At 50.5% G+C, this 12,611-nt stretch overlaps 1 protein-coding gene across 1 annotated transcript; it reads left to right on the forward strand.

Moving 5' to 3' along the window:
• The first annotated feature begins 407 nt into the window (after positions 1–407).
• Positions 408–6,104, forward strand: NOP2 (NOP2 nucleolar protein). The gene is made up of 16 exons (XM_054812980.1): positions 408–597; positions 677–722; positions 802–899; positions 1,545–1,810; positions 2,104–2,147; positions 2,283–2,437; positions 3,241–3,440; positions 3,538–3,627; positions 3,707–3,794; positions 3,886–4,026; positions 4,217–4,356; positions 4,617–4,706; positions 5,012–5,134; positions 5,219–5,316; positions 5,414–5,544; positions 5,655–6,104. The coding sequence occupies exons 1-16, from the start codon at positions 492–494 to the stop codon at positions 5,906–5,908; spliced, it is 2,070 nt and encodes a 689-aa protein (XP_054668955.1). The 5' UTR covers positions 408–491; the 3' UTR covers positions 5,909–6,104.
• The last annotated feature ends 6,507 nt before the right edge of the window (positions 6,105–12,611 follow it).

Consider the following 12,611-nt stretch of genomic DNA (forward strand, 5'->3'; position numbering starts at 1 on the left):
TTATGTCAACCGCGATCCAAGTCTCTCGGGGGGAGGATGGAGTTGCGTGGTGCCTGTACCTGCCATACCTGCCAGCCGACGGACGCGAGGGCCCGCTCTGCGGGGTGCCGGGGGCTGCAGCCTCCGCTGGGGGGAGCCAGGAGCCCGGCCGCTCCCCCTCAGCCGCCGCTTGGGGCAGGGACCCCTCGACTTGCCTTCCCCCTTCTGCCGGCCCCCGACGAGGTGCTGCCCGGAGCTGGGGCCCTCAGCACCTTGCTGCCGCCGGGCGGCCGGAAGCGCCTCATCGCCGAGGCCCCGCGCGTCCCCATGACGCGATAGGCCGGGCGTATGACGTTGCCGGCCGAGCCACTCAGCGAGCAGGAGCAGCGGTATTAACCAATGGGTGAGGGAGGGGGCGGAGCCGAGGCCTGGCGCATGCGCCGGCGCGGAGCAGCGGGGAGGTGTGCACGTGTGGCGGCGGGCCCGGTGCCGCCGGAGGCTGCCGCGGCGCCATGGGGCGGAAGCTGGACCCCACCAGGAAGGAGAAGCGCGGCCCCGGGCGCAAGGCCCGCAAGCAGCGGGGGGCCGAGGTGGAGCTGGCCCGCTTCCTGCCGCCAGGTAAGGCCGGCCCGGTGCCGCCTCGCGGTGCCCGGTGCCGCCGGTGCGGGCTGCCTGATGGCCGCGTGTCTTTCCGCAGAACCAGAGACCGGCAAGAAGAAGCTCTCCAGTCACGGGCGGAAGAGGTGAGAGAGGCGGCGCGAGGAGGGGGGGACGCAGAGGTGGCCGGGCCCGGGCTGACCGCCGCTTCCCCTCCCGGTGCAGGGCTGCGAAGAGGCGACTGGGAGCGGGCAGCGCCCCGGCGGGCAGGAGGCCACTCGGAGAAGGAGGAGAAGGAGGAGGAGGAGGGCGGGAGCCGGCAGGTGAGTGCCGGGCGGGAGTCGGGGCTGGGGGCTGGCTGTCACCCTGCCCTGCTGCCTCCCGGGGTGCCCCTCTGCCACTGTCCGGCTTCTTTTTTGTAGCACGGAACAAGTGGAATTTCGTTATTTTAAAGGAGTTTTTCATGATTTCTGGTCCCTGCTGTGCTAGGCAGTAGCGCTGTCTGAAGAATAAACCAGTAAAAGGTCTCTTCCACGTATTAAAGCTCCTTCTGACTTACTCTCTGCTCACAGCAAGGTTCTCTCAGGCAGGTTGGGTAGCTGAGGCTTTTGAGCTCACTGTGTTACCGCCTGCAGCACCTAGGAAGTTGTCACGGTAGGAAGAAGGAAGGATAAACAAAGATTTGGGATGGAGGATACCGTAACGTGTCAGCAAACACCGTAAGAACTTTGTAGCTGTGTTTTTCTTTGGTAATTCTAGTTAGATCTCTTTAAAGTTTCATTGGAGGAGAGGTGAGAATATGCCCTTGTTTATGATTGAGAAAACAGATGTGGAGGGCAAGCAGTCCCTTCTCTTGGACAGGCAGCTCAGGACTAGGATGGAGGCCTCTTTTGTGTAATAACTGAAAAAAACAGGGCAGCTGCTTTTGAGAATAACACCTAACTTTTAACCGCTTCTTCTGCCTGTAGTTGAAGAGCAGGTACCTCTGCACAAGGAGAAACGTGCCGTTAGGGCAGCAGGACAAATCCCTCGTGGCCAGTCTGGCTTCAGTGATGGCAATTCAAAATGGCTGACTCCAGCTAAAGCCAAGAAAATCCAATCTAAAGGAAACAACGTGGAGTTATCCAGCGATGGTGAGGTGGAAGAAGGCAGCTGGGAGATGGAGGAGGAGGAGGATGGGAGCAGTGAGGAGATGGTAGATGATTATGGTGCCTCATCATCGGAGGAAGAAGAGGTAGGAGCTTTTTGCCCTTAAATATGCAAGAAATACTTGACTTTGCTGCCTGAAAGGACCCATCAGGCCGGGGAAAAAGGGTGACGTTACTGGAGGGTGGATGGTGAGGTGACAGAGAGCTTTCCCCTTCTACCCTTCACGAGAACAATTTCAAGTTTAGCAACTGATACAAGCATAACGTTCAATGCTTTTGTTTGTTGTCTTTTTTAAACAGAGCAGATATGTTTCACAGGTGGTGGGGAGCAAGGGGGCACTTGAGGGTATTGTTTAATTAATCTTTTCTCTATGTTTAGTTGCTGCCTATTGAAAAAGTTGCCCTGAAGCAGAAGCCTGACAGGTGAGGATTTGAGAACATCGCCAGTCCGCAGAGTCTTTCCTGGTTAGATAAGCAGCCTGTGTTGCTCATTCTCCTGTTCTCTCTACCATCTAAGAAATGGTTGTGTAAAATGTCCATCCTGTTCTTTGTGCTTAGGGGAGACCTCAGTGAAGATGACAGTGAAGAGGAGGAGGAGGAGGCAAACAGACAGAACATGGGACAGAAAGAAAAAGAGAGCACAGATCTGCAGCTCAACCTGGATATAGATGAAGAATTTAAACTGCCAACTAATGAACAGATTGAGAGAGAAGATATCCTTTTTTATCTGTGACATTCATAAGCCTTATGCATGCAGGAGCACGGGGACTGGATACAACCAAAGAGCTTCATTTGGGCTTTATCATGAGTATTGCTTAGCAAGAGTGTTTTGTGCATGACAAGGTATTTTTAGATGAGCTGCCCTAATAGATAGTGACACTGCTCTGCTGTACAGTGCAGTTAGGAAATCTGTTACACCCTGTATGGAGCTCAGAGCCTGCCCCGATTTCCTTTCTAGTTCTAAATTCATGTGGATATTTTATCGTGTAGTTCATTCCTCCATACCCTGATTTTCCTGGCAGGTGTTTGTCTAACCCATTCCTAGAACCTCTGATGACAACAATTCCAGCATCCAAAGTTCTTGCTTTTGGGCTTTAGTGATTTTAATTTCCTGCCTCCCAGTACAATTTAATCTTGCCTCTTCTCATTCTTCTCTGTACCCTTTAATTGCCTGTGGGGAACTTCTAGTCTCCTTTCTGATACGGGTAATGTTTGCAGCATTGAAAGACAATTTTTGTTGTCTTCTTTTCCCCATTATTTTTCTGTTTATGTAAAGTAACTAACCAAACTCGTTTAAATACCTTGTAGTTCCTGTCTTGTGAACTTTTTCATCTGGTTCATCCTTTGAATCCCCCCTCCGCTGAGCTCTGATGAAAGCATACTCCAGTGAGGCCTTCCTGGGCAGGGAGGAGGGGGGTGCTGTTGTGATGCAGGGGTCCTGCGTGACCAGTTGTGCTTGTAAAGAGCCTGTGTGCTGGTTTCTTGGCCGTTTATGATTCCTTAATGGTCTTTCTACCTGCTGAGCCACCTGACCTGCACGTCATTCACCAGCGCATCAAGGGCAACATGGAGGTGCTGCAGGACTTTGTGGTGAAGCGGGAGGAAGGACGCACACGACAGGAGTACCTCGCATTGTTGCGCCGGGACATGGCTGCCTACTATTCCTACAGTGACTTCTTGCTCATGAAGCTCATGGACATCTTCCCACTCCCTGAGGTAGGATCCTGCCTATATCTTTGCTGACTGATGAGGATTTGGCTGCCTCCCCAGGTCTTCGTTTTTATCTCTGTTCTCTGTCCCTTCTTTCATCAAGCTGATAAACTTCCTGGAAGCCAATGAGGTTCCCCGCCCCGTGACCGTTCGCACCAACACGCTCAAGACACGGCGACGGGACCTGGCGCAGGTGAGCAGGACCCAGTGGTTGTCTCCTGTGCTGTCCGTCACACGGGGTGGTGTCTCAGTCCCGTCTCCTTGTCTTGCAGGCTCTAATCAACCGTGGCGTGAATCTTGACCCCTTGGGGAAGTGGTCAAAAACGGGACTTGTTATTTATGATTCCTCTGTGCCCATTGGTGAGATCACCCTTCCTGTCATAGGGCTGACCTGACCTTCTCTTGGTTCCGTTTCTTTCATGTGCCATCCTCTTCTGCCTTCCCTGCCCAGGTGCCACCCCTGAGTATCTGGCTGGACACTACATGCTGCAAGGAGCCTCCAGTCTCCTTCCAGTCATGGCTCTGGCTCCACAGGAGAATGAACGTATCCTGGATATGTGCTGTGCCCCGGGAGGCAAGACCAGCTACATAGGTATCACCCTGGAGCCTTGGGTGGGAGGCTTGGGAGGGATGTTCTGTGAATTGATAAGGTTCCACTGCTCTATACAGAAAGGGGTAACAGAGTGGGACTGAACTCAGGGAAAGGAGGGGCGCGACTGTCCCTATGGGCAAAAGCACGGGAGGTTTTCAGCCCTTTGCTGATGCGTTTTGCCCTCCGGCAGCTCAGCTGATGAAGAACACGGGTATGATCTTGGCCAATGACAGCAATGCCGAGCGGCTACATAGCGTGGTGGGGAACTTGCATCGGCTGGGAGTCACCAACGCTGTAGTGAGTAACTGCGATGGACGTCAGTTCCCCAAGGTATGTTTCTGCCTGCTTTGAGGTGTCCTTACCATGCTTACCTAGAGCTGCTGCGCTGTCTCTGCAGTAAAGCTGTGTTCTCTGAAGCTGCTTGTCACAGGAGGATAAGCAGAGCTGCTGGGGAGTGTTTGTTATTTGGTATGGAGATGGGAAGGTCAACAGGGAGGAGTAAGAGATTTCTGCCTTCCCAGTCTTCTGGTCTCAGTCTTGTTCTGAGTCCCCCCCTGTGAGCGTAACTCCAGATATACATCTACCTGTAGGTGCTTGGAGGGTTTGACCGTGTCTTGCTTGACGCTCCTTGTAGCGGAACAGGCGTCATTTCCAAGGATCCTGCTGTCAAAACCAACAAGGTGAGTGACCAGTGGAAACACAAGATGGGGACTCGGGTATGAGTTGAGAGAAGGGACTTTGGGGCAGCTTCATTCTTGAGAGATGTCTGCAGCATGGACATTGATTTCTTTTTTTTTTTTTTTTTCTTCTCTTTCCTATTCTGCTTGTTGTACCAGAGCTAGGTTTTTTGACGTTATTTCTACAGCAGACTCCAGAATCCTGTATATCTCACGTGCTTTGCTCTCCTGTCATCCCTCTATCCACAATAGCACCCTGGGGTGCTTCCCTGTGCTTCTAGCATCCTAACCTGTTTTTTTTCTTTCAGGATGAGAAAGACATTCTGCGCTGTGCTCACCTGCAGAAGGAGCTGATTCTCAGCGCTATAGATTCAGTCAATGCTGCCTCAGAGACGGGGGGCTACATTGTCTACTGCACTTGCTCCATCATGGTAGGTCCCTTTCACGCTCTGCTGTGGTCATCACCTACTCAGGAGACTGGTGAGACTTGGATCCTAATGCTTAGTCTCTGGCAGGTGGAGGAGAACGAGTGGGTTGTGGATTATGCCCTGAAGAAACGCAACGTTCGTTTGGTGGCCACAGGCCTGGACTTTGGCAAGGAAGGCTTCACCAGGTGTGTGCCAGGTCACAAGCTGCACAGGTGACTCTTCCTTGGTGGCCAGGTTTGAGCAGAGGCATTCTATCACTTCTTACCCCACTTCTTCCTCCAGGTTCAAGGACCGTCGCTTCCACCCCTCCCTCAAGTCTACACGGCGTTTCTATCCCCACACACACAACATGGATGGGTTCTTCGTCGCCAAGTTCAAGAAATTCTCTAATGCCATCCCCCAGGCACAGAAAGGTAACCTAGTACTGGAGCTCTGCTGAGCTGCCTGGGCCTGCTCTCACGGGCTGCTTCCCCTGCAGAAGCCATGTGTGGGTGGTTCTTACAGCCCCTTTCTCTCGTTTCAGATGAAGAACCTGCTGTGGAAGCAGCAAGTCTGTCCACTGTCCCCAATACTGTCATGGAGCCTCAGCTGAAAAAGAAGAAACTTGAGGGATCAAAAGCTGACAGAGAGCAGAAGCAGCCACAGCCTGCTTTAAAGAAGAGACATTCATTGCAGGTGCAGAGACGACCCTTGAAGGCTGGCCGGCCTTCTACCAAAATGATGCGTCCTCAAGGCCCTACCAGGAAGAAGCATAGAGTGAAATTAAATGGACAGTGAGAGGAACTGCTTCCCAGGTGTTGGTCCCCTCCTTGGAGAGGAGAGGCCGTGGACTGCTGCAGCAACGCGTGTACCACCTTGTCTTTCCTGCTCTCTGCAGTGCTGACCGCCTGGGACAGCTATAGCCCCGTTTGCTCCTTTCCCTCCTGTGCATCAAGGACTGATGCACTTGACCCATTAAAAGTTTTATACTCTTGCTCAAGTCTTCTCCTTTTCCCTTGAACACGGAATACAGAATTCTGCCATATCTCCTTACTCCTTTGCAACATAAACCCCTTCCGCTCCCATCTGATTGATGCTCTGGCATTCCTGGTATCTGTTCTTACACTCTGCATGGATGTTTGTGAAGAAGCAGTGGGAGCTGAAATCCTAGCTGTCTGGACGAAGGTTGTATTGCAGAGTGCTTTGTCAGGGCAGGGCTCCTGTGCTGGTCTGGTTCACAGTTGTGATTGTTCCCAGTTTACCCTTGTGCTTGTCTCCAGCAGTCTCTTGGTTCTTGGCCTCCCAGACTGCAGCCGGGATTGCTGCTGGTCCTGGAGCCGTAGAATCATGTTTGTTCTTTTTGCCTTTTTGTTCACCTAGAGGTGGTTGCTTCTCCTTGAGATATAACAAGCAGCGGTCTGAGCTGTTTCTGTATAAATGTCAGCCCAGGTCTCTTTCCCTTGTCAGCGTGAGTTCATACTCTCTTCTTTTGTTCTGGTCTCCAGGGGATAAATATTTTTCTAAAGAAAATTTATTAATAAGCTTTCTACCAAGCATGCTCTGGCTTCTGTTCCACCACAGCGTGCATAGAGTTGGGTGTGTAACAGACCTGAGGCATAACTCTTGTTTCTATAATTGTCTTGCTAGCTCAGCTCACACAAGGCTTTGCCTTGATTTGTTTTCATAGAATCATAGAGGGGTTTGGGTTGGAAGGGACCTCAAAGATCATCTAGTTCCAACCCCCCTGCTGCAGGCAGGGACACCCTCCACTAGACCAGGTTACCCAAAGCCCCATCCAATTGGCCTTGAACACTTCCAGGGATGGGGCATCCACAGCTTCTCTGGGCAACCTGTGCCAGTGCCTCACTACCCTCACAGTGAAGAATTTCTTTCTAACTCCTAATCTAAATCTACCCTCTTTTAGCTTAAACCCATTACCCCTTGTCCTGTCACTACACTCCCTGATAAACAGTCCCTCACCATCTTTCCTGTAGGCCCCTTTTAGGTACTGGAAGGCCGCAATCAGATCTCCCTGGAGCCTTCTCTTCTCCAGGCTTAACAACCCCAACTCTCTCAGCCTGTCCTCACAGGAGAGGTGCTCCAGCCCTCTGATCAGCTTCATGGCCCTCCTCTGGACTCGCTCCAACAGCTCCATGTTGGATGCAGTACTCCAGGTGGGGTTTCACAAGAGCGGAGTAGAGGGGCAGGATCCCCTCCCTCGACCTGCTGGTCACACTTCTTTTGATGCAGCCCAGGACACGGTTGGCTTTCTGGGCTGCAAGCACACACTACTGGGTCATGTTGAGCTTCTCATCAATCAATACCCCCAAGTCCTTCTTGGGGCTGCTCTCATTCCATTCTCTGCCCAGCCTGTAGTGCTTGGGATTGCCCTGACCCACATGCAGGACTTTGCACTTGGCCTTGTTGAACTTCATGCAGTTCACACGGGCCCACCTCTCCAGCGTGTCAAGGTCCCTCTGGATGGCATCCCTTCCCTCCAGCGTGTTGACCACACCACACAGCTTGGTGTTGTCGGCAAACTTGCTGAGGGTGCACTTGATCCCACTGTCCATGTCACTGACAAAGATGTTAAACAGTGCTGGTCCCAGTACCAACCCCTGAGGAACACCACTCGTCACTGATCTCCACTTGGACATTGAGCTATTGACCACAACTCTTTGAGTGTGACCATCCAGCCAATTCCTTACCCACCAAGTGGTTCATCCATAGAATCCATGTCTCCCCAATTTAGAGACAAGGATGTCACGTGGGACAGTATCAAATGCTTTGCACAAGTCCAGGTAGATGACGTCTGTCGCTCTTTTCCTCGCCAAGCTTTGGGTTCATGGGAGAACTTGATGTGCTATTCCAGTGTTTGGTGTGAAGAACAGCTGAATGCAGTGGACTAGGATGTAGGGATTCCTTTCTGTCCTGGTCTGCTACCTGTGAGGCTGCTGCTTTCCCATGTTACTGGGCTGAGCAAGTGGCGAGGCTGAGTGTTAACTCCAGAATCTTGTACAGACACACATGCTATAGATGCAACCGGCCATAGATGGATTAGCAGAAACCAGAGAAAAGTGCTGTGGCAGGTTCCCCGGGGAAACACAAACAGCACTCACAAAATGTGAATGGCAAAACTGGCCTAATTATTCACTGGCCCATCAAACCCAGAGTGTGCTGGTGGATCGTGGACGTGTACTTTGATGGATTGCTGGTAGCTGGTCCTCAGTCGTGGTCTGTCCAGTATCTGGCTCTCAGATCTCTTATCCTACTTGCAGTTTGCTAGCAGATCACAAACGCACGTGCGTGGAGAGGAAAGGGCTAGGATTAGTTTAATACGAGGCCAGGACAGATGGTGGTTAATCAAGTGCAGGACTCAGCCAGACAAGCGCACTGACTGGCAGCCAGTCTCCATGTGGCTGGCCCCTTTTATTTATTCCTCCTCTCTGTTTCCCCATGCTCACTTCTCCCAGATCTAGCTTGATGCCTCCTTTTCCTCACCTTCAATCCTATCCCTAAATGTCCCATAGTAAGTTTTGCTCCCACAATCTTCCTTAAAGCATTGCATGATAAACTTTACACAGTTCCACAATTCCCCTCAGACATCCCATAATAAATTTACTCTTTCCCATAGAGCCCATGATAATTTTGCTTTCTCATCAGTTGTGAAGTGTATGGCTGAAGCTCTTTAAGGTTGTACTTGAGTGGTTCCTGCAATGGTTCAATCTGTCAGTGTCTCAGGAGTCCTGGTCTTTGTTACAGCCTCCGTTATCTTCTGTGTTTTAGGCATTACAAATCTGTGTGTTTAATTTATTATAACTCTGGGTTTGGGGGGTTTTGACTTTACCTTTTTGTGTTGAATTAACCAGATACCCCTATACTTGAAAATTACTTTTTCCCTATGCTTCCCAGTGAATTAGGCTTGTGGCAACACCAGCTTCCAGGTGGGCTGAGCCCTGCCTCTGCTCCTCCAGCCTTATCTCTTTTCCTCAGGAGTGATGAAATACAGGATTTTAGCATAAATCTCAAAATTGGAGCCATACGGCAATCTTCCAGCTATGGGGTGACTTCTGTCTAGAAGGGCTTTTATCTGTGGAAAGCTGTGAGCCTGCCCTTTCGGGAGCGATGTCAACCTGTCCCACTTTGCTGCCACCACCTATTGAGGTTCCTATGCTAGCGTATAGTCTCAGCTTGATAACCAGTTTATCTTGATAGCCCTAGCGGCAGGGATAGAAAGTTGTTGGTAACCGTCTGGTTTCTGTGGATCTCCAAATTATGTCATTCCCCTCTGAAAGCTGGGACTAGATGCTGCTTTAACCATGTCAGTAAAACTTTCTCCTGCCAAGCATCGTTCCACTCGCTTTGCTTGCCTGCAAACCTTTTGTTATAGATGGGGAAAGACAGAAGCAACTTTCAGCTCTCTTCAGTGGTTCTCTCCCCCTGTGCGCTTTATTTCAGCTATTGCAGTTATCTCTGCTCAGACAGATAATGCTGAGTGTGACATCGAAATACTGCTGTCGAGCTTCGGAGGCAGTACTGGGGATGAAGGTTGATGGCTTGCCTCTGCATTCTGGTACAAGGCTGCTGGTCACACTAGACTTGTGTTTGCAGCTGCCTTCTTACTCTGGGAATCTTTTGTTACATGAAAACTGAGTTTTTTGGGAAAATGTGACTACTGGAGCATCTTTCAGTACCTTCCTTTAATGCCTTTGAATATCTGAAAGCTTCTGATAATGTCACTTGCAAGAGCTGAAGCAGAGCAAAGCAAGAGCTGAGGCAAAGCAAGGGTTTGAAAGCAGATCGGAGGAGTAAAAATGCCATCATAAATTAAAAGCTGGTTGAGAGATATTGGTGTAATGTGTCGTGATACCTGTTCCACTGTGCTGTGCACAAATGTTACTGGGGTGGCATTTAATGACTTGGAGAAAAAAAAAAGGGTAAGCAGTTCTCTAATAGAGTTGTCACATGGTGTAAAGTTATTTTAGGCTAAAGAAGGCCAGAAGTATGCAAAACAAACCTGGTGCACGGAAGAGGTGAGGTTCTGTGAGAAATATCACTCACCTTGTAAGATCTTGAATTTGGTGGGGATTCTTCAAACACTTCTCCTCAAATGGAGAGGAATGAGTCTATCTGAGAAGCCTTATCAGGGTGCAATTAAGATGGCCAGCTGGCAGCTCCTACCTGCCATGCTCTGGAGTGCTGCCAGCTCACCTCTGCAAACCGGGAGGGAGAGGTAGGGCGTTGCACTGCTGCACCCTTGGTGTGGTGGAGGAAGGAAACCAAAGGCTTCTGGGGACAGTAAAGCATAATGGAAAGGAAAGAGATTCCAATAGCAATACGGGTTGGTAACTAATTCCAGTGATGTCATACACTGTAATGTCTGTTCCGTGCCGGGTAAGCAGCCTGCGGTTGCATTGCCTCGTGTTGGGCTGTATCCAGAAGAAGGGACTGAAATCCTGCACTGCATGTTTCAGGGACTTGGGTATAAAATTTAGATCCTCGAGCGTGCACTTTGTTGCACATAACTCCATAGATATAGACACTTTTGTAGGGGCTGAATCCAGAAATGACCGAGCTCGCATAGGTTTTGCTCCCCCAAGCTGTGTATCCCCACTAGGAGAGCCCCCCCGAAGAGGATGTCTACAAGTCCTTCCGGCCTGATGTAGTCAATGGGGAATTGCTGAGAAGAGCAAGGTCAGTTAGGTCCCTGGCTCTTGGCTGTGATACCTAGAACTGCCTTTGCATGCAAAACTCCCTCCTGGACTGGTGTTTGGGGTTTTTTAAAAGAAAATCCATTCCCTCCTCTGCTGTGAGATAAAGACATTTCTGTGTGTTGATTAGTGTGGTGATCACCCAGCTTCTGTTGGCAGCTGCTCCTCTGAAACAATTTCTCCACATTTGCACCCAAATCTAGGCAGCTAACTCTGGGCTGCCAGCTTTGCTAGGTGTCCAAAAGTTGTGTCTTCATTGCAGCACCTGCCTCTGGTTGTGGATAGAAGCAATTTTAGGGATCAGTTATAGTGAAGCATCCTGGAAGACTTGGAGAGTTTACACTGAAATGTTCGAGCAGTGTGGTGCAAGGGAGAAGGTAGTGCTGGGGTACTCAGAGGGAAGGAGAGCAGGGAGATGGGGTGTACACACGCTAATGTCTCCTATGCCTTAAGAAAAGAGCCACAAGGAAAGTTGTGGAACTAACTTGAACACGTTTTGCCTATGAAGCACCTTTGCAAGGAACATGCGTTAGCTAGGAAAAAGTTCTGTGATCTGGGAGAGGGGGAGCATCTCAAACTGGCAATGGATGTTAAAGCTAGGCAAATTCAGATCAGAGGCAAGGCAATGCATGATTTTTAACAGATAGTTAGCCATGTAGGGAATCTACCTTGATTTGCCTATGAAAGGTAATGGTGGAGGCTCAATCTCTTTTTATCACGCTCTCAGCAACCAGAGACATGGTCCCACATGAGTATCTGACGAACTACAGAAATTTGCACTGTGTGTTTTGCATGGGGTCAGAAAATGTGGTGCTTCTTTCTTGGCCTTAAAATCTGTGGAAGAAAGATAATATCAGCATGTTTGTAAGTGTCTGTTTTTACACTGGCTACAGGTACAATCACAAGTAGTGAGCAGCTCTGCATGTCAGCAGGTGGGGTCCAGCAGCACCACTGCTGAGCCTGAGCTAATGAACTCAGGGCAGGAGCTATTGGAGGGTCTGAAGAAGTGCCAGGCGTTTTAGTGATCCAAGAACGGAAGATGAGGAGGAGGAGGAGCTGTTGTGCTGGGGTGAGGTTGAGGCCCAGTGGAGGAGCATTGTGATCCCCTGATTAGCAGGATTGTCTATAGGCTCTGGGCTTCCTCAGGAGTAACTAGAAGGGGTTGGCCCTTTGAACCACTCCCCAGCCATCTTCTGTGTTGGGAGAAATCCTTTATCCCAGCAAGTATCCCGAGCAAGAGGAGCTAAGGGAAAAAAAAGGAGGCTCCACACTGCCCTGTCCTCTCCAGGAGATAGCAGGGGTGTTGGTGGGAAGAGGTGCTGGAGGGCTGTAGCCCAGCGCCCTGCTGTAAGCAGGACTGTCCTGGCACTAGGTGACATCACAGTGGTTTTGTATAGCTGAGCCCTGAGAACCACCAAGGATGGAGATCCCACCACCTGCTCTAGTGCTGCATTGGCCTCCCACCGAAAAGCTCTTCCTGATGGATGGCAATGCCTTCCTCCACTGGCATGTCATTAATCAGCTCCATTTGCCAGGTTTCCCCAGCAGGACAGAAGGAGGCCAAGCAGAGTTTAGGAAAGTGCTTGCTCCATGGTTTATGGTGTTGCTCTTGCCTGTGCTCCCCACTGGCTGCACGCAGCAGCAGATCACCCTGCTGCCTGACCCTGCTTGCCTCAATGAGACAGGAGGGGAGTGCAAACAAGCTGGCAGATAGTTTTATCTATGGGGGGTAAAATCAGGGGTATATGAGGAGGAAGGATGTTGGCAGAAAACATGGGTTGCTGTGCATG

This window comes from Grus americana, chromosome 1 (genome assembly GCF_028858705.1).
Source record: "Grus americana isolate bGruAme1 chromosome 1, bGruAme1.mat, whole genome shotgun sequence".
NCBI lineage: Eukaryota > Metazoa > Chordata > Aves > Gruiformes > Gruidae > Grus > Grus americana.